This window comes from Sylvia atricapilla, chromosome 27, assembly GCF_009819655.1.
Source record: "Sylvia atricapilla isolate bSylAtr1 chromosome 27, bSylAtr1.pri, whole genome shotgun sequence".
Taxonomy (NCBI): Eukaryota; Metazoa; Chordata; class Aves; order Passeriformes; family Sylviidae; genus Sylvia; species Sylvia atricapilla.
The window spans coordinates 3,713,273-3,734,446 of NC_089166.1; the positions used below are offsets into that span (position 1 = coordinate 3,713,273).

Below are 21,174 nucleotides of genomic sequence, written 5' to 3' on the forward strand. Positions count from 1 at the left end.
TTTGGAAACGTCTTCTAATTTAAACCTTTGTTTTTTTTTTTTTTTTTTTTTTTAAGCTAACATTAAGTTATTTAAGTCTTGTTTCCAGAAAGAATCAAAGAGCCAGATGTGGATAGGAATGGTGTCGTTTAGGGTTGTTTGCACACTTTCTTAAGAATTTTTCCTCTGGTGTGGCAGCAGTGATGATACCAAAGTGTCTTCCAGCAAAAGGGACTCACTGCTAGAGCTGAGAGGCTGCAGTTCCCTCCTGGGCTTCTGTCTTTGTTGGCTTTCAAGTGTGATTAAACCTCTTCAGGGAGGGCTTCAGAACTTCTGTCCCTCTGGCCTGAGCTGGGCCATGGGCAACTACAGAATGTGACAAAAGAATTTGCCTGTAAATCCCCTTTGTGAAGCGGGTTAGATTTGCTCCTCACACTCGTGTTCACTTATTGTCAGTTGTAGAAACCATATCACGTATCTGGAAGCAAAACAGAGGTGGAAATGTCCTTTGTAGGTGGTGGAACTCCAAGCCAGCCCTGGGTCATTGTCCTTTTCCCTCCAGTCTCTGCTGCTGTGCCATCCCTGCTCGGGGAGTGTCCAGAGCCAGGGTTTATTGTCCTGTGTCCAGAGGGTGATGGATGGAAGAGTTCACCCGGTGGTCTGGGCAGTCCTGAACCTCTGCACTGGTCTGATTCTGCCTTTTGTCTGCTCTGGGCAGGTTCGAGAAGGGCCGGATTTACACCTTTATCGGGGAGGTGGTTGTTTCCATGAACCCTTACAAGAACCTGAACATCTACGGCCGGGACACCATCGAGCAGTACAAGGGCAGGGAGCTCTATGAGAGGCCTCCCCACCTCTTTGCCATCGCTGATGCTGCTTACAAAGCCATGAAGAGACGGTCCAAAGACACCTGCATTGTCATCTCAGGTAGGCTGGGAGAGCTCTGCATGGTGATGAGCACTTGATCTGTGTGAAACTCCAGGCGGAAGGAGAATAATGGTTTGGCTAATGATAGCGTTTTATAAAAGAAACTTCATTAATCTTAAAGCTGCTCATTTGCATTTGAATCCATATGTGGAGACCGGCACAATTATTTCTTATCTCATTCAAGAGCTGGTGCCAGCCAGGAGCTGGATCTGTCCCTGCAGAGGGATAATGTGAGCAGAAGCCCTGTGTGTGCTCCAGAGGATGACCTGGGATCAGGAGAGATTGGAATCAGCAGAACTGGGCTGTCTCTCCTCAGGAGTTGCTGATTTTCCCTGCCCACTGTTTGTTCCCTGCTCCATTGGAAAGGCCGTGGCTCCAGCAGTGGGAGCAGGGCTGGTACCAGAGTGATCCCTGGCCGGATCCTGGCACTTCGTTTCCTTGATGTCCCCGTGCTTGGGCAGCTCTGAAAGGAGAGAGCCCCGGGCTGGGGTGCTGAACAGTGGCCCCTTGTGCTGCTGCAGGCCAGGCTTTCTCCTCTAACAATATTCCTTTGATCATCTGTGTGCCAGCCCTTTTCCCGACCTGTGCAATCTCACAGCACAATTGCTCAAAGTCAGCCCAGCAGCAGCCAGGCAGGGTTATGGCTGTATTTAGAAAACGTCCCAAGTGCACACAAAGATTGCTTTAAAAAGAAAACATCAAACTGCCCAGGCACTGTTGGGATAGAATTGAGGTCTTCTGTCCAATAATTTGTTTTGCTTTTTAAAATCTGTTTGGTCACCGTGGTGTTTCTGCCCCTAGGTGAAAGCGGGGCTGGGAAAACTGAGGCCAGTAAATACATAATGCAGTACATAGCAGCCATCACCAACCCTGGGCAGAGGGCTGAGGTGGAGAGGTAAGGCCTGGGCTGGAAAAGAAGGGAAATTCTCCTGCTTGTGGATCGCTTTCTGTGGGCTCTGTAGCTCCATGTTATCAGATGGTCTCTTATACATGCTGATTTATACTTAACTTTTTCAGGTACTGCTTTTGCTCTGGGAATTTTGCAGTATTACTTGCTGAAATCACATTGAAAGGTTTATTTTCAAAGTTCAAACTTTCAAGATCAAAACAGCATCTAGAACTACCATCCAGCCAGTATCAACCATCTAATGGCAGGACTCAATGATCTTAGAGGTCTTTGCCAACCTAAATGATTCTAAATCTCTTTTCCTGGGGCAAGTTGCCTGAAATTTGGGTGGGCTAGAACACCATGTGGAGTGCAAGGAGTGTATTCCATGACCTTCCAGAATCACATGACTCTGAATTCCAAAATGTCCCTCTTTATCCTGGAGTAAAAGTTTTGGAGTAAAGAATCTATGGTGGCTTTCTGCAGAGACAGACTTAAGCCTACCCCAAATGAACTTTTGAAAATGACTTGAGAAAGAGTTCAGAAAATTTGTTTCAGAATTCAAATGTGTATAGAAAGTGAATTTCTGGTGCTGCTTTCAGGCTGGGGGTCTGGTCTTTGAACCAAAGAGCATTTTCTTCCTCTGAGGAGCATTGCTGACAGCTCCCAGCTGATTTCCCATGGGATTGCTGATGTCATCCACATCTGCCAAATCTGCCATCAGAGAGCATCACTGCTGTCATTGAATTCTTTTGAGAAATGGCTGTGAAAAAAAATCCCGTGGTGTGATGGTTGAAGTCTTATCCTACTCCCTTTTCCATCTATCCCTCCCTGCTGCAGAGTGAAGAACATCCTGCTGAAATCCAACTGTGTGTTGGAGGCCTTTGGCAACGCCAAAACAAACCGCAACGACAATTCCAGCCGGTTTGGAAAATACATGGACATCAACTTTGATTTCAAGGGAGACCCCATAGGTGGGCACATCAATAATTACCTGCTAGAAAAGGTAAGGCACCCTCCCTTCCACGGTTACAGCCTTTGCTGGAATTACTTTTGCAATCTGGGCTTTGCCAGTAAAAAGTTCCATTCAGACATTTACAGTAGGAGAAGTATGAGGGCACGGAAAATAAATCCAGGGCTTAATTTTTCCTCAGGAGTCAGGAAAGCCACTGCAGTGCTGGCAGCACCTTGCTCCTGGAGCACCATGACTTCCAGAGCTCACCAGCAACCGGGCTGGGTTACCCAAAGGACTTTGTGTGTGGGGGTGTGTGAAGTTTAATCTCAGTCTTTCTTTTGGATACAATTTACCCTCTGCACAGCTCCTGCTTTGTAATTCCTGTGCTGAACTCTCCCTGGAAAAGATCTCCAAGGCTGTAGGGAGCAAGTGTGCTTGAGAAGCGTTATTTTGGGATAATGCCATAGCCTTGGGTGAGCTGTTCGTAGCGTTGTCTTTATATACTCCGGGTGATCCTGAGCATAATTATTTTTTTCATGTCATTAAGTGGTGTCTGAAAACACTGGAATATGCAACACTGGAGAACTCAGGCGTGAGCCATTAACAGTTCTGCTGTGTGAGACATGTCTGGCTTTGATTATGTGTTTGACCACATCTGCCAACACTCTTTTTTGTTTGTGTTTCTTTTTTACTTCTCCCCTTATTTCCCTGAAGTCTATTTTCAGAATAAACATTTTATTTTAAAAAACAAAACACCAAATCCAAACATTTAACTTGGGATACTTTGATGTAGAAAGAGGGCTGGGACTGCAGCTGCAGTGACTTAAATCCTGATGATTTATTTATCCTGATTGTTTATTTCATATTCTTGACTTCTCCCAAGTTAAATTTGCTTCCATTTGAAAGCAGTGGAGGCTCTGGCCCAAACACAAGTGGTAACAGACAGTGGCTTTGCAGCAGGAACACACCAAAACATGGAATATCCTGGGCTGGAAGGGACCCACGGAGATCATCCAGCCCCACTCGTGTCCCTGCACAGACCCCCAACAACCCCACCCTGGGCATCCCTGTCCAAAGGCTCCTGCAGCTCTGGCAGCCTCGGGCTGGGACCATTCCCTGGGGAGCCTGGGCAGTGCCCAGCACCCTCTGGGGGAAGAACCTTGCCCTAAGATCCATCTTAAACATCCCCAAGATAGCTTTGTTCCTCATCACTCTTCATAGTTCAAACTTGTAGCATAAAATAAGGACACCTTGACTGAACGTCTGCTGCATTTAACCCTTTTTTGTGCTGTTTTAGTCTGGTCTGGAATGAGGATTCTGGAATGGAGCTACAGCTCCCTGAGACAAGGTCCTTGTGCCAGAGCAGAGCATTCCCTTGTACAGCTGCTGTCCTGGGCGTTTAGGAGTGGTGACCACCAGGCCCTGAGCATTTATTTGTAGTCACAGAGTTGTGGTTTTCATTTCCAGTGATTAAATCATTCTAGAACTAAAATGATGTTTTATTTGACTCTTCCATGGGATTCCTGGGTGGAAGTAGGACATTGCAGCTGTTACACAAGCTGGTGCTTTTGACTGTAGACCTCAAGCTTCAGGGTCACTATGTGTGTGATGGTGTTCCCGAGAGCCTGAGTGTGAGATGGGATGGATTTGGGGTGTCCTGGTGATGTGGGTGTCTGAGGGGAGGTGCTGATGTCCCACTAACACCCAGCTCTGTGCTCTGTTCCCCCAGTCCCGTGTAATTGTGCAGCAGCCTGGGGAACGAAGCTTCCACTCCTTCTACCAGGTTTGTGTTCCTTTGCTGAAGCAGGGGTTTGTCCCCAGTTTCCCAGACACTTTGGGCAGAGCACTCCCATGAGTTTTTCTTTCTCCCTCTCATGAGTTTTGCAGAAGGTTCCCTTTTGCAGCATCTTGGGTGATCTTGGGTTCTTCAGTTCTCTGCAGGAGCCTGGGCTGGGAGGGAGCCTGGGAAGATGGATTGCTTTCTATCCTCCAGTCCCATATTAACACATTTCCAAACTGAAAGGGAGGCTGACTAAACAAATATGGTAGGACATTGGACTTTGACTCACTGTTTTATTTGTAGCAAGTCTAATCCCTCTATTTTCTCCTGAGGCCTTTAGTCCAGATGGAAGTAATTTTATGACACCAAGTTGACTTTTTTTGGTTTTTTGAATGTTCTTTAATGTCTTCCACATTGTGTGGTGGTTCCCTGTGTGTCCTTTGGGGAGTATGGTCAGCCAATTAGTATAACCTTGATTCTGCACTGAGGGAGGGGGAGGTTTGTTTATTTTTTTCCCACTTTTTCAGTACTCCACGATGGCATGTTAGCACTTTCCTCACAGATATGTCATTTCCAGGAGGAAAAATTTTGTGTGGGCAATGTACTTTCCAGGGCACAGCTGTGGGATGGCACAGGTGTGATCAGGTCTTTGAGGGGTTCAGGCTGGTTTTTATACAGTTGTGACTGTAAAGGACAGTGATTTTGGGTGGCAGAGCCCTGCACCAGAGCAGGCCCTGCATCTTGCACATTGTGCTCCAGATATTGCAGCAGTTAGTAATACTTTCATTATTTTGCTTGTCAAGCAGATGAATAAGAGACAGAAAAAAGAAGGATTTTATATTTTTGAGTCACCATTTCTTAAAACTCTCTTCATGCAGCTCCTGCAGGGAGGTTCTGAGCAGCTCCTGCGTTCTCTGCACCTCCAGAAGGATCCATCAGCCTACAGCTACATCTGCCCTGGGGCACAGCTCAAGGTGAGGGGTCTGAGGGACCCAGGGACTGCTTAACATTGGAAATGCTGCTGGAAATGCTCCAAGCACTGCTGAGCTAGCAGAAGTTGAGATCAGTGGGGATGAATATGGAAAGGTGACAGTGGTGTGCTGTTTGTATTGAAGTTTCTGGCAGTACAAGATAAAGCATGAGTGTACTTAATATTATAGAAAAGATGTACCTCTATTCTGCTTAAAATATACAAATATACCTGTGCCTGCTGCATCTGTCTGCTTATAAACAGCAATAAAATGTGTTTTTAATAAATGCTGGGGTGGATATTTGACCCATTACCAGTGGCAGAAATTCCATGTTCCATAATGGGTACCTTAAACTGCCTTGTGGAGCAAAAAGCCAGAGGGACTAATTTTTTTGCAGCAGGATCTTTGAGTTAATGAAGCACTGAGTCTTAATGTCTGACTTGTCCTCAAGGAGGAACTCTGGACAGGGAAGAAGGGAACAAAACCATAAAGTTTTAGACAACAAGATCCTGGACACTTCAGATACACCTGGAGTTGTCCCTAATGTTGTCCCTTTGAAGCAGGGTCCAGTCCAAAGGCTCCTGATTTCCTCGATGCTTGTGTGAGATGCACTTTGGTACAGAAACCCAGAGACCTTCTCCCATGCCAGATGGTTCTCTCTGTGAGAGAGAAAAATGTGCATTGAAAACAAACCCAGGAGGCTGCAGGGAAGGAGGGAGAGGCTGATGTTGAGAGAGGTGGAGAACAGAGATTTCCTGCTGGTGTTCTGCAGCCTCTACTTAGAGGGTCTGGGACTGCATAAATTGTCCCTGTTCTTCTGGGATTTTTTAATGAACTCTTTCTCAGCAAATTCCACTGGGAAATTTATTGTGCTGTGCTGGATTTCTGTGTCTCCTGCTGCCAGAATAGGTGTGTGCAATGCAGGGTTGAGTGTCCAAGCATGCAAGATGGCATTGGAATAACCTGGGAAACCTCATGACAGTGTCTTGCCTCTAAGAAACATCAAAGTGCATCTGTTTCCCATGGGCTCGTGAAATCCTTGCTTCCTCACAACTGACTTCCATTAAATCCCCCCATTGCAAACTTCTCTCTCCCCTCAGTGTTCCATCAATGATGGGGCCGAGTTCAAGGCAGTTGCTGATGCCATGAAGGTGATTGGCTTCAAGCAGGAGGAGATCCAGACTGTGTACAAAGTTGTGGCAGCCATTCTGCACCTGGTAAGCTCCCTGTCCATGGGAATCCACCCCTGACCCCGTCCCTGGGTGTTCCTCAGGAGGGCTTGTACTGCCAGCAGCTCTGATTTTCCTGCTGCAGAAGCCCTTGGAAGCTCTGGTGGCAGGGAAGGTGTGTACAATTCACAGCTCCAGGGGTGAGAGGAAGTCCTTCCTTGAGCAGGGCACTGCAGTGATGCTCACATGTATTCCTGCATGTTCCAGATCCCAAACCAGGCATACAACCAAGTGCTGGGAGCTGTTGTATGTTCTGGAAAAGGAACTGTGGGGTTTGGCAGTGAGGGGCCAGGGAGCTTCTGTCCCTTTGTGCCCTCACACTCACCTTCACCACAGTGATTCTGCTTCACTTCATGGTGAGGGTTGAGCACAGGAAACACAGGAGACCTCTTAATTCTTTGTGTTCTGAGGCTAAGGAGATCCTTCCTTCTCGTGGATCCTTCTGGTAGCCACAGAGCTCCCTCCCCTCCACAGTGTCCCTGTAGCTCAGCTCTCGTGTTTCCCTGAGGAAGGAGGTGGGCAGGAGGAGGGTGACAAAGAACACCTTTGTTCCAGTTCCGTCTCCTCCTTGGGGTGGCAGTGCTGGGAAGGAAGGGAGCCAGAGCAGAGTGGGGCCATGCAGGCAGGCTGGGGGACAGCCTTTGCTGTGGATCACCACGGGGTGCCACTGCTTAGAAGGTACCAGGAGCAGAGCTCTGGTGGTGGGTGCTGCCAGCCCAGTGTCACTGGCACTGACCTCTCAGCTTCCACGTGCTATTCCCATTCCCTCTGTGGCAGCAGCACTGCCAGGGGAACTGCAGCCTATGGTCTCATGGTGAGCTGCAGTGCAGAGAAATGCTACATCCAGCATTTGCAGATATGGTGCAATTCCCTATCCCTGGACTCTGAATCTTGGGATGGTGTTTGATTAAATCTTGGGAAGTGTTTGATGTCGTTTGTCCCGGAAGTTGAGCTGAACACTGAGCAGGAATGCTTTGCTTTGAGAAAGCCTTTGCTGCTGCCACTGATGTTGGAGGTTTGAGGGTGTGGATATGCATGACCCACCTTCCTGTGTGGCAGGAGAGTTCCAGCCTGCAATAGCAGGTGGATGATGGATGGACTCGGGGTGTGCTGATCCCTGTTAGCAAAGGGCAGACAGAGAAATGCTGCTGATTGCAGGGGAACCTGAAGTTCTCTGTGGATGGAGACACTCCCATCATCGAGAACAGCAAGGTGGTGTCGGTCATTGCTGACCTCCTGTCCACCAAGGCCGAGCTGGTGGAGAAGGCGCTGCTGTTCCGCACGGTGGCCACGGGCAGGGACGTCATCGACAAACAGCACACGGAGCAGGAGGCCACCTACGGCAGAGACGCCTTCGCCAAGGTCAGTCCAGTCCCCTTCCCCTGCAAGGTGTGTGACACTCACCCAGACACATCTCTGCCGCCTTTGCCCGTGGCTTGAGGTGTGCAGCGAAGAAGGGCCGTGCCCAAGGAGGCATCGCTGCCAGAACTGCACGTGTTGCAGTGCCCAGGCCCAGGAGGATTCCTGGGTGGCTCAGTGAGCACAGGGCTTGCTGTGCATCCTGCAGATTTCGCTCTGAGCCCACGTGCTCCTGAGTTCTGTAGGGGTCTGTGGCACCTCCCCAGCACCTTCCAGCAGGGATCCAGCTCACACAGCCAGCAGTGCCAGGCACACCGAGGAGGGGACGGGCTGCAGGCCGGCCTGCCATCTGCAGATTGGTTATACAGGGAGGAATTTGCTGTGAAATGGGATCCTCAACTTCATTTTCAAGTTAAATTCAAAGAGTAGAGAGTGGAACTGTAATGTCTAGAATTCAGGTTGGAAACACAAAGTGGTTTGTTTTGTTTTGTTTTGTTTTGTTTTGTTTTGTTTTGTTTTAAGAATTATAGAATGGTTTGGGTTGAAAGGACTTTAAATACCATCTTGTTCCAACCCCCTGCCATGGGCAAAGACACCTTCCTCAGGAAAAGTGAGTGCTGATGGCAGGGGTGACAATTGTTCCTCCTCTGCTAAGAAATCAAATTGTAAGGGAGGAATGGATGAAGTTATGACAATCACTGATTATTAACTTGACTTCTTTTCATGAGATAATGTATTTATCCAGCTTCACAGCACGTTTTGAACATGAAGACTTTGAAGACACCTCTGCCTATAGAACATGATCTTTGTGAAAGGTGAACAGGATTATTTTCCTGTCATTGTGTTAAGTTGTTGGGTTTCTGTGACTGACCTCTCTCTTGCTCTTCACTATTGTTAAATAATTCTCAGGAATGGCACTTGTTAGGCAGCTGAAAAGCTGACTGGAATCAAATTAGGGAACTGCTGCACCCAGTGACCTCACTGGGATTTCAACTTGGTATAAATGAGTTTCGGAAGAAAAGAAAAGAAATACTTCCATAGAATATTTTCTGCAGTCAGTAGCTGCTGATTTTCAGCAGAACATGACCTGCAGCTTTGTTGGAGGCCTGGAATGAGCTGTGTTGAATTTCCTGGGAAGAGCTGAGGCAGGTGCAGGGAGGAGCCCTCAGTCTGTGTTTCCTGCAGGCCATTTACGAGCGTCTCTTCTGCTGGATTGTGACACACATCAACGATGTCATCGAGGTGAAGAACTACGACACCACAGTGCATGGCAAGAACACAGTCATTGGAGTCCTGGACATCTATGGCTTCGAGATATTTGACAATAACAGGTGAACCACTTTCTAAAGCCCAGCATTGTGCCCTCGACTTTCCCAGAACAATCATCACCTTTTTTTCTCATGTTTTTGCAGTTTTGAACAATTCTGCATTAATTACTGCAATGAAAAGCTGCAGCAGCTCTTCATTCAGCTGGTTCTAAAGCAGGAGCAGGAGGAGTACCAGCGAGAGGGAATTCCCTGGAAGCATGTGAGTGCTTTGGCAGGGGAGGGAGAGGTCGGTGTGAGGTCAGTGTATCAGCACAAGTCCTGGGTCTGAAGCTGCTGCACATGCACGCTCCAGTCGATGGGACATCTATGTTCCTGCCAGGCCTGGAGCTCCCCAGTCACCTCACCACGTGTCTCCTTGGGAAAATAAGGGACTCCAGGTCTGAAATGAAAGCTGCTGTGGCACTTCAGTGATGCCACACACGTAACTGTGGGTTTCTGTGCTGAGTGCTTATGGATTTTTCTAGTTGTTGATAGTAACACGTAAAAATCTTGACTTTTCCTGTTCAGCTCTCTTCAGAATGCCAAGGACAGGATGTGCAGTGTCACTGTGGTGACTGCACACCGCCGAATTGTAAGAGACATTTCAAAGGGCATTCTGCAGCAGAGGCCTTGAGATGTATCTGACAGGTTTGAAAAATCGCTTTCTTTGCTGTTCAGTGTAGGAGAGCAGCCTGCTTTATCTGGAATCAGAGATCTGCACATTCAGAGCTGACTGCTCCCTGCTGTCACACTGGCTGCTATGACCAGCACTGGTATCCTCCCATTTCTGCAGCCAAGGTCACCAACACCTCTGTCCTTTGTTTCCTGTAGATTGATTACTTCAACAACCAGGTTATCGTGGACCTGGTGGAGCAGCAGCACAAAGGGATCATTGCCATTCTGGACGATGCCTGCATGAATGTGGGGAAAGTCACGGACGAGATGTTCCTCGAGGCCCTCAACAACAAACTGGGGAAGCACGCACACTTCTCCAGCAGGAAGGTAACCCACAGAACCTGCTGTGCTCTGCCTTCCCCGTGTCCTGAGGTGGAGTGGAATGAGGAAAAGGGGTTTAGGGGTGTCTGGGTTGGAATCAGTGCGAGTGAGGGTGGGATGAGGAGCAGCTCCAGCCGCAGAGGAGCCCGGCAGAGGGAGCTCCAGCACACGCAGTGCTCCATCCCTTTATTCCGGGATAAAAGGAGCCCGAGCTCGTGCCTTGACATACCATGATGTCATCTGGAACCAATCGATGCTCTGGCTCGGCCCACGTGTTGTTCTTCCCAGGCTGCTCTAATACATAGTGACAGTGAAATTATTCACACTCCTGCATTATTACAGCGCCGTGATTTGGGCTTTTTTCATCGTCATTGGCTGCAGAATGTGCTCGTCTCCCTCTGCACCTCAGAGCACCCAGGCCCCTTGCCTGGCTTTGTCTGGCCTACAATGGGCGAATTAAAAGGCTTCATTTATTCCTCACTTGGCAGCAGATTGCAAAATGGTCACCAGCCTGATTAATCTGAGAATCTTTCACACTGAGTAATCAAATAAGGGCCTTTAGTTTATTGATGTCTCTCTACTCAGAAATGTTGTCTGAAATGTGTGGCTCAGAGTGCTGGTCCCCCCTGCTCCCTCGCAGCCCAGCACAATATTTTATGTAGGTCAGAAATACCAAATTAGCCTGGTTGTGTAAGATATGTGCTAAAGGCTGCCTCCGGGAGGCCTGGGATAAACAATGGATCTGGCTGGCGCTGTCTGAGAAGAAGCCAGGATGAAAGTAAACCAAACCCACTTTTTCCTCCCAGATGTTGCTTTCCTTAAATGCCCTTTTGCTGCAGCGCACCTGATGTCCCACCTGCCACGTGCACCCAAGCACAGGGAGTGGGACAGGGAGCTTGATTTCCAGTGTTGACCCAGATTTCACATCCCCAAGCAGTGACATGGAACATTCTGAGAAAACCCACCTGAAAACAAGTGTGAGGCCTGGCCTGGGTTTCTGTTTGAATGCAAACTGCTTCCTTCAGTGCTAGTACTGGTGGGATGGAGTCTGGGATCATCTGCAGTGGGGTGCTGAGAGAATGGTCCCGTTTCTGGAGCTGTCTGGTCAGTGGATGTAAAGAGAGGAGTTTGGTTTCTGTTCTGTCTTTGCTCCCACATGTGCCCAGGGGAAGGGGCTCTGCCACAGAGGGAGCAGGTGGTCCTTTAGTGCAGTGGCAGAAGGGGATGGAATTTCAGGAGGTGCTATGGGAGGCTATAAAATGAACATTTAAAAATAAAATCTGCTTGAGTCTTTGCCTTCGGGAGTCCCCTCCCAGCAAGGAGACATTAAAGGGCAGCATTACCAGCTGCAGCGTTCCTCAGCAGGAGGTGGCATTGTCAGAAACTGCCTGCACAGGCTAAGAGGGAGGCAAGGAATCCTGCTATAAATAATGTATATGGAGGGGCTGATGGATCTGCCTGGCTTGCTAATTTCTAGTTAAATCAATAGAGCCTCGAAAACACTGACCCATAAACCTCTCAGCATAATTATTATTTTTTTCTCCCCATCACATCTCTGCAGACATCCCAGCATCTCAGAGCTCTTCCTCAGTCCCACCCAGAACTGCTGTGGGAAGCCTGAGCCTTCCGAGCTAGCTCTTCTAACTTGGACTAAAACAAAGGGCTTGATTCTATCTCATGCCCTGCCTTTGCAGACTGCAGTGGTTCCATGCAGATCCTGTAAAGTTCCACACAGACAGGAGCTGTTCCCGAAGAGTTAAAGTGTGTGTGTTGGGAGCAGCTCCCGTCCCTCAGCCCAGTTCATGCTCCACTGCTCCCTGCAGAGCCTGCTGCACACAGGCTCCATGTGGAGAAGCTCTAGGGGGCTGTGGTGCCCTAAATAGTCGTGTCCTACTTTGTGTGCCCGGCTGCTCCGCGCTGCCGGCGCCTTGTCCTGGGCAGGGCCACACGAGCCAGGAGAGTGCTGGTTAACACCTCCACCAGCAGGATTTGTGGCACAGTGTTGTGTTCCTGGAGCATGGGGTTCCATGTTCCTCGGGTTTGTCTAATGCCAGTCTGGATGTGCAAATGTGCCAGCTGTTCTGGTTGCCCTTCCCAACACCACCGTTTGTATCCTCAACCTCTCCAAGTTCCAGTTCTTTTCTGTTGATGTTACACTTTGGAAGGATGAAGTGCAGTGACAGACAGTCCGTGAATGCCTCAATCTTCAAGTCGTGGAGAGCATCAATCTCCACAAACTGGTTGTGAAGGGAAGAGTATCAGAAGGTCCATTGCAGTCCACCTGATGTTGTGTCTCCCAAGACACTGGACAGTGGTCAATGCCCAAGTGAGAGCCCAATATGGGACAAGTGTGTACTGATAACTTGACATGCTCCCATTCTCCAGGGACCTGCAGCCCAGGAACCTCCTGGTCTCCTTAGTACAGTTTTTTGCTTGGTTTTTAAATCGGCAAAGAATTCCACAGCTCAGATACTCAAGTGAAGAGCTCCTTCCTCCCTGCTTCCCTCCCTCCTCCCTTTTCCATTTTACATTATACCTCTTGCCTCCTAGTTTTTAAATGGCAAAACACAGTTCTCTGTCTTCCACTACATCATCTCCACTTTTTTTGCCATCATCTCTGGGCATTTCTTTCCTAACCTGGGGAAGCTGAGTTCATTGGCTTATCCTCTCAGGGCAGTGCATCAGCAGGGTTTTGCCCTTTAAGCCTCTCCCAGTTCTCTGTTTCCTTTTTGAGATGAAGGAGGGTGGTTAAAATCTCTGTTGAGTCAGGAAGGGAAGGTTTGGGGCCCATCAGTTCCTGTGAACTTTGCCCTTTCTCAGTGGGATCCCTGCCCTGCTGGGGAGTCTCATTTGCTCGGCTTTGCCCTCATTTAGCTCCGCGTGTCTTCTGCAGCTCTTCCCAGGCAGCCCTCAGTGATTGAGTGCCCCCACCCAGCCCCACGACCTTCCCATTGCCCTCAGATTATGGCTCATTTCAGAGGCCGTGAAGGCACAGACTCAGGGCAGGCTCCCACAGGATTCCCATCTTTCCAACGCCTTGCTCCTGTCTTTACTCGAATGCTGTGAGCTGGCAGTGAGGAGCCTCATGGAAGGGCTCACAGAAACCCACCAGATGATCCAATGGACTTGCTGGTCTTTTTTTCACCATTTTCATTGCTTTGGCTAGGAAATACAAGGTTTGGAGATAATCACTCCTTTGGAAGACGCCAAACCAGCAAAGAACAAAATCCCTGGTTGTTGTGTTATGGCTCTTTCCAGCCTCTCCAGAGCTGTATGACCTTTAGGAGGAGCTTGTGCTGCCAGCTGTGCCCTGTCTGGTACCACAGACACATTTCTTTTGCCATTTGGTATTTACCCCTTTTATTGGCTTGTTGGTTTGAGCTGTGTGTTTGGGTGGCTGAAAAAGGCACTCCACAGCCCTGTGCTGAGAACAAAGCTGCAGCAAGAAAAATGGCTTTGTTTTCCTGGTATTGCCTCGTTTCTTCATTTTCTCTGTGTTCTGCTGCACCTTGGTCATCCATCAGCTCTGCAGCTCCTGGTGCTCCCTGCTTCTGCCATGCTGGACTTTCCACACCTCTGGGACCTCCTGGGGACCTTGGTACTCACAATCCTTGGGCTCCTCCTTGTGATTAATTTTGTGTAAAATAAATTCTCTTTTTTTCACCTGTTCTTACAGTTTGAGCCAATCTGTTTTGTGTTCTTGGACACAGGTGAATTTTTGGAGTGTATCTCTCTGCTCCTAATTATTCCTCCTGCTCTGCATTTCAACCATGCTAATTTCCTCTTTTATTTCTCCAAGACTTTTTGTGGATAGCAGATATCTGCTTATTGCCTTTGGTGTTGTTAAATGCTGCTTGCAAATACTTAATTAATCTCCTGCTCCTTTTGCCTATAACAAAATCCTCATTCTTATCTCATACACTCTTTTTAATTAAGCCAACCCTGATGGATTTTTTGGCTCCTGCTATTCCTGAAGGGATGAGTGTGTTACAGCCACTGCTGCTGAGCAGCTGCCACATGGGCACTGGACATCTTCTGTTGGACAGAAGGAATGGGACAGGAATTTGAGCCTGGAGCAGTGGATCTGCAGGGGGGTCCCTGCTTGAGGGGTGTCAGATGACCAGGAGGGATCTGGGACTGAACATGCCTTGCTGTTGTCACAGCAGTTGGCCCATTTCTCTGCAGAGGAGTTACACTGCAATGGCAAAAAAAACATAAAGGAACACTTAAAAAAAGTCATCAATTAACTCGTGGGTGCAATGTTTCTCTACAGGCATGAGTATTCTTTTTGCATAATGGTGTTTCTGAGATAATATCAATTTCTTCATTAAATTATAGGCTCTTGCAGCTTCATTTGTACAAGCACATGTTCTTACAATGCATCCATGAAAATATTTTCCAGTAGTGGGTTTCACATCAGCACATGCACATAGAAAGTGGAATTCCTGTAGTTCCAAGTGCTATTTTGAGGGCAGGTTGCTCTTCCATGGAGCTTGTAAATCCAGGGGTGGTGTTTTAATGTCAACCCATGGGTGGTATTTCAATGTATATGAATTTATTTCAGCTTTGTGCCACGGACAAAACGCTGGAGTTCGACAGAGACTTCCGGATCAAGCACTACGCTGGGGACGTGATGTGAGTTTCCTTCAGAAATAAAGTTACACCTTCTATTTTTGTCTTCCCAGCAGCTCTGAAGTGGTACAATATTCTGATTTACTGCTGCTTCTGGTGCAAGCCAGAATAGCTGTCACACACAATTACAGAGTGCAGACCTTGCTTATCAATTAAATCTTCTGCTGGTGCCTTGCTCTACAGAGTGGGAATTTGTACTTGGAGGGAAACAAAAGGAGAGCGAGGCGTGGGGGGTGAGGGGAGAGCAGTGCTCCAGGGGAAAAAAAAGGGGAAAAAGGCATCAGTGTTTATGCAAGAAAGCTACACTGAGCTAATAAAATCTGGTTTAGACATCTGTTTGGTGTGATTATATAACTCTGGCTTTAGATTCTCCAATCAGTTAGAGCAGGCTGGAAGCACAGGGGAGTGATAACCTGCAGGAGGGATCAGGGATGGAGGCTTGGGAAGTGTTTGCCTGGAGCCTGCAGGAACAAGTGCAGGAGCTGACAGCAGTGGGAAGGGAGAGTGAGTGGAAATTAAGGATGACATGGTAGAAACCATTTACTGGGAAAGCTGTTGTGTGGAATATCACTGGAGTCATTTAATGGTTTAGGATTTGTGTAGCTTCCCATGTCAGAAGAAAGGGAGTTACTGAGGGAATAATTAATGATTTTTTTTAACCTTTAATTTCCAAGGACAACTACTGTGATCAGACTGGAACTCATGTAGCACAAGCAGGTTATCTTCTGGTGTCTTTGCTGAGCAATTCCTGACAGACATCCCTGATTTCAGGGGGTTTTGGAGGAGAAAATACAAGGTGCTCTCTTAGTGGTTGAACCTTCTGAACTGCTAGTGGCTGACAAATGGTGTAAAAGAAAACTGGAATGTGGAAGATACCACAGATAGTTCAGACTCGGATCTTACATGGAGCCCTAAGACTTGAGGGTGGGGGGCCCTCCCCTGGCACAGGGTGCCCAGAAAAACTGCGGCTGCCTCATCCTTGGAAGTGTCCAAGGCCAGGTTGGATGGGGCTTGGAGCCACCTGCAATAGTGAAAGGTGTCCCTATCATGGCAGGGAGTGGAATTGGATGCCTTTTAAAAGGTCCTATTCCATGACTCTGTGATTTGAGGGTGGCTCTGTGCAGGGATTTGCAGCCTGTGGGTTGATCCCAGAGCTGCAGGTTGAGTGCAGCTTTCCAGTGTGGGATCTGGAGCTCAGGAAACATCTGTGTTGGAGTCACTGAACGGGGAGATTTTGGACCTTTTCTGTGAGGACAGAGCACTACCAGCCTTGAGACTTGGAGGAGAGATGAAACCCTGGAACAGTGGCCTCCTGGAGTGGTGTTCTGTGGGAACAGAGGAAGAAAGGAATTGAAAAGTGTGTGTGCATTGATTTCCAGGGGAGCTCCCTAGTCACTACTCAGAGGCTGCTCTGGAATTCAGACTCTCTCCACCAAGAGAGGAGCAGACTGCACAGATTGAAAAACAAACCTCAATTTCTCTAGGATTTAACACAAACACACACACTCAGTTTGGAGACAGAACCCTGAGTGTAACTCCTGAATTTGGGCCATCCAGCCCCTGTCCAAGTGCTGTGAGGTGTCTCAGGCAGCACCTGGAGCTCTCTGAAGCCAGGTTTGCTGTTCCTGTGCTGGAGGTGGGCCCAAGGATCCAAGTCTCACACTCTGCTCCTGCAGCAGTTAGTGGTAGGGTGGGAACAGGGCTGGATTAGCATCTGCTGTGACTGTAGGAGTACAGGGATGCTGATTCCACAGTTACCAGCAGCTCATAGAGGGACTTTGCTACTTTGCAATTAAGTCTGTTTTTCCTTTTCCTTTTTAGTTACTCAGTCACTGGATTTATTGACAAAAACAAGGACACTTTATTTCAAGACTTCAAACGCCTCATGTACAACAGGTAAGAATATTAATGAGGTGAATTTTAGTCTGATTTGTCAGAATCTTTTTTTGTGGAGTGATTGCTTCAGAGACTCAGGTTTTCAGTGATTCTGTTTTCAGTGTATGTGAATAAACCCATTGCTTTGGGATTTGATCTTTGAACATCTCCCGTGACCCAGAGGCTGTTAGTTGGATTTTTCAGGTTAAAGTCCTTATTCTGTACATGTTGTTTCTGTTCTGATGCAGCCTTTAATTGAACAGAATTTAAAGTGGTTTTTTTTGAAACCAACTGATTGTGCAATCAAGATAGTGCAGTTGCTTGTGCTGCCTGATTTGTCATTAACCCATTGCAGATTTCCCATCACTGCTCTGTCTGTAAGCAGTGCTAAAGATACTGGGAAGCTTTGGTCAACAACAGATGACCTTGGCCTCACCTAAAGCACCCTGTTTTGAAAGAAAATGGGGAGGGAGATCTGTTTGAATCCTTTCATGTCTGCAGTGATGTGAGAAGTGCAAACCATGAGGTCACGTGTTGGGCAAGTAAAAGTTGCCTTGAGAAGCAGATTTGAAATCCTGTCAGAATGTGGGTGGAAGTGCCCACAGAGGTGTTTTTCTTCACCTGGCATTAAACATGCCCTCATTTTGTAATCTGCAGCTTTCAGGGGCTCTGCTCAGAGGACATGGGCACAAGCACCCTGCAGTGGTGGGCACTGTTTACCTGTGCAGGTGTTAACTTGGTCTGCAGTCCTTTGGGTTGACTGGCTGTGCTCCCCTGAACAGTCCCACTGTTCCTGTTTTCAACACTTCCCACTGACCAGAAACCTTGCAAAATATTTGCTGTGTGGTTTTTTTCAAATTTAGCCTGGTTTCTGTGAAGTCTCTGGAAAATCCTGTTCTCAAACACCACTTCCAGCACATTAAAGCCTGTGACAGATTGGCCATTGGATTGCTGTAAATGTGCTCATTTTTTGTCTGTTCCTGAACTCTTGCCATCCATCAGGGCCAGTTTGCCTCAACCTGAAACCTTCAAAAATACAGTCTAAAGTGTACAAACTATTTTATATATCAAGAAAGGTGGAGAAATGCAGCTTGAACACAGGTGACAGGTTCTAAGGGAGGGTGGTGTGTGTCTCGCTCTCCTCTGTGTTGATTAAATTCTTTCTGTTGTGCCAGTGAGGCAGCCCCTGATGGATCACTCTGGGATTTTCACTGTCCTATTCCTGCACACCCTCATCTGAAGGGAAAATGTGCTGGTGGTTTTCCCAGAATGTTCAGCTGTAAGCCTGAACTTGCTCTGAAGAGCACGAGATGTTGTGCCCAGGAGTGTCACCCTGGCTTGAGTGAGGCCTGTGGGCTGGAAGCTGCAGTGGGTCTGGGTAGAAACCAACTGTTGGATTGTCAGTGGGGTGGAAGTGCTGGGAGACTGCAATTAAAGAGACTCTCTCGTAGCTCCAACCCTGTGTTGAAGATGATGTGGCCTGAAGGGAAGCTGAGCATCACTGAGGTCACCAAGAGACCTCTGACAGCAGCTACTCTGTTCAAGAACTCCATGATCGCCCTGGTGGACAACCTGACACTGAAGGTAAGGATTCCAGTTTCAAAATTGACTCTGACTTCTGATGAGAAGAGTGTGGCACCTCCCTGGAGAGATTCCCATTGCTGCCATCCATCAGGAGCTGAGCTGATCAAAGGCAGAGGAGCCTTGTCTGTGCCAGACAAGCTTTTGGCTGGGCAGGTCTCGAGGGAGGGTCGCCTCCATCCCCCATGAAGAAGCTGGATTTTTGGTTCCTCCGTGACCAGTGCATCTTTCACTCATAGGAAAACCAGTCTGTCCTAGATAATAATTATTGCATCAAATCACCTTTAGCAAAGCTCTTTGGGCAGAGGGCCCAGAGGATGCTGTTCATGGTGGAGAGATTCTCTCTGGCTTCCCATGTCAATGGGAATACAATACAGACAGACCTGCGTGAGTTCCTTCTTTCCTCCTCTTTGCCATGCCAGAGAGTGAGAAGGGAAAGCTTTTATTTCACCAAATATTTCAATTTTATGGTAGGAAGGCATTGCTTGGGTAAGCACCACATTGTGTGATGGAAGGTGGGAAGGGAATGCTCTGGGAAAGGGCTGTTGGAGCAGCACACCCAAGTGAGCACTGGGATCCCTCATGTGAGCTGAGATCCCTGAGGAATCCTGGGGTGTTAGTGGAGCTGGGCGGCCTTGCTGGAGTCCTGGCAATGGGGTACAGCCCACAAGAGATGAACAGAGAGCCCAGGGGGCTGGGGTGTGGTCACATTCAGAATAATTAAGCAATCGAGAGCAAAGTGCTCTGAGTGTCTGTGGGAGCAGAGCAAATAGGTCAGAGCATGGCCACCCAGTGCTGGCTGTGCACGGGAGAGAGCTGCCCTCACTTACTGTTTCCAGAGTTAGGACATGAAATCACACCTGATTTGTAGGGTCTCCCCAGAGGGTGCTGGCACTGCCCCGGCTCCCCAGGGAATGGTCCTGGCCCAGAGCTGCAGGAGAAGTTGGACAGAACTGCCAGGGATGCTCAGGGTGGGATTGTTGGGGGGTCTGTGCAGGGCCAGGGGTGGGACTGGATGATCTCTGAGTGTCCTCCCAACTAAGGATATTCTGTGATTCCATGATTCTGTGTTTTTGTGTTCCTGCACTGGAGTGGGTTTGATCTGAGCTCTGCAGGAGGGTCTGGGACCCCCCAAAGCTGCCTGGAGTTGCCAGCTGAGCCACCCCAGTGGGGAGTGGAGCCCCGGAGCTCCCCCAGAACGTTTTGCCTCAGGGCACCTGAGAAGATGCCCCTGTGAGCCCAGCCCAAGGCCAGGCCTTGCTAAAACTGTCAGTAGTCAAAACTGAGAGAGTGCCTGTGTAGGCAGAGAGGAACTTTCCTGGATGGCAAATCATGAGCTGTTGGAGCTGGGAAGGTGGCTGTGACCCTGTGGGGATGGGACAGACTTCAGTCTGCTTCCCAAGGAGTCAAGATTGATCTGATCTGGCTGTCTTCCAAATAATCTGCTGGCTGGCCCTGACCTGAATGTGGTACAGGTGTCAGGAGCAGCCAGGAGCCCAGGGAGCTGCTTTGTGTTGTTAGAGGAGCGGTAGTGGAAGGAAAAGTTTCTCCTTGGTGCTGCTGGCTGTGTTATTGTAGGTGTGGGGAGCCTGAGGCAGCCCAGGAGAGGGCTCAGGACAGCAAGAATCACTGGGGGTGTTGTGGGGAGGGCTGTGATCAGGGCACAGCAGGGAGCTGGGAGTGGGCAGGTTCAGCAGGCATCTGTGGAAAAGCTTTCTACCCTTGTTTATTGGAAAAGTTATTCCAGGCCACCTGGTAGGTGTAAAAATAGAATAGTCCAGAGAATGCTGTGCACTGTGGTGGTTTGAACAATCCCTGCAGATCCCAGCAGGACATGGAGAGTTTAAATCCCACCTTATCCATCTTGAGTCAGTGGGGTACCAGCATTGCTCACTGAAGGCTGCCTGGCTTGGGTGGAATTAATTTACTTCAGTCCATTTATCATCAGTATCTCCATCACAAATACCAGCCTTTTCCAGGGGTAGGCACAACCAGGAGCTGTTTCCAAGTCAAATTCACTGGGAGGTTCCTGTGTAGTCCTTTCCCATTCTTTACCTGTCCTAAACTTTCATTGAGAAACTTGTACTGAAGCTGTTGCTGTTTTCCTGGTTTTCTGTTGAATAGCAATGGACAAAAGAAGATTTCATTAGCATTGAGATACCAGTGCTGATGAGCATAATTTGGTGCTCCAAAACCAGATTTCATGGAGTCACAGAACTGTTCAGGCTGGAACAGCCCTCTGAGATTGAGTCCATCTGATCCCCAGCACGGCCAAGGCAACCACTGATCCCTGTCCCCAAGTGCCACATCCACACCTTCTTTGAACACTTCCAGGGATAGGGACTCCACCACTCCCCTGGGCAGCCTCTGCCAGGGCTTGACAAACCTTTCCATGAAGAAATGTTCCCTAAATCCACCCTGAGCCTGCCCTGGCCCAGCCTGAGGCTGTTCCCTCTCCTCCTGTCCCTGTTCCATGTGAGCAAAGCCCGACCCCCCTGGCTGTCCCCTCCTGTCAGGGAGTTGTGTTGGTGAGACCCATCCTGCAGCCAGGCTTGTGGCACTTTAAAGGGTCTAAATTTTGGGGAGGTTCCTTAGATAAGGCTCCTGAACACAATCTTTGTGTACTTCAAGCAATAAATCAGAGTGCAGAGAGCTTCTGTGTGGCTGCTCCACCCTGAGCATCTCTGTGAGGTGACT

The 21,174-nt window shown here is 48.5% G+C and overlaps 1 protein-coding gene across 1 annotated transcript in view; it reads left to right on the forward strand.

Annotated features, from left to right (window-relative positions):
- The window catches only part of MYO1D (myosin ID), a 154,432-nt gene that overhangs the window by 35,412 nt on the left and 97,846 nt on the right, over positions 1-21,174 (forward strand). The window contains exons 2-14 of the mRNA XM_066336663.1: positions 698-906; positions 1,708-1,801; positions 2,633-2,798; positions 4,477-4,530; positions 5,406-5,501; positions 6,599-6,715; positions 7,886-8,089; positions 9,272-9,417; positions 9,499-9,613; positions 10,225-10,395; positions 14,954-15,024; positions 16,843-16,917; positions 18,348-18,480. Of these exons, the coding sequence (XP_066192760.1) occupies positions 698-906; positions 1,708-1,801; positions 2,633-2,798; positions 4,477-4,530; positions 5,406-5,501; positions 6,599-6,715; positions 7,886-8,089; positions 9,272-9,417; positions 9,499-9,613; positions 10,225-10,395; positions 14,954-15,024; positions 16,843-16,917; positions 18,348-18,480 (1,651 nt within the window). The remainder of the gene's footprint in view (positions 1-697; positions 907-1,707; positions 1,802-2,632; positions 2,799-4,476; positions 4,531-5,405; positions 5,502-6,598; positions 6,716-7,885; positions 8,090-9,271; positions 9,418-9,498; positions 9,614-10,224; positions 10,396-14,953; positions 15,025-16,842; positions 16,918-18,347; positions 18,481-21,174) is intronic.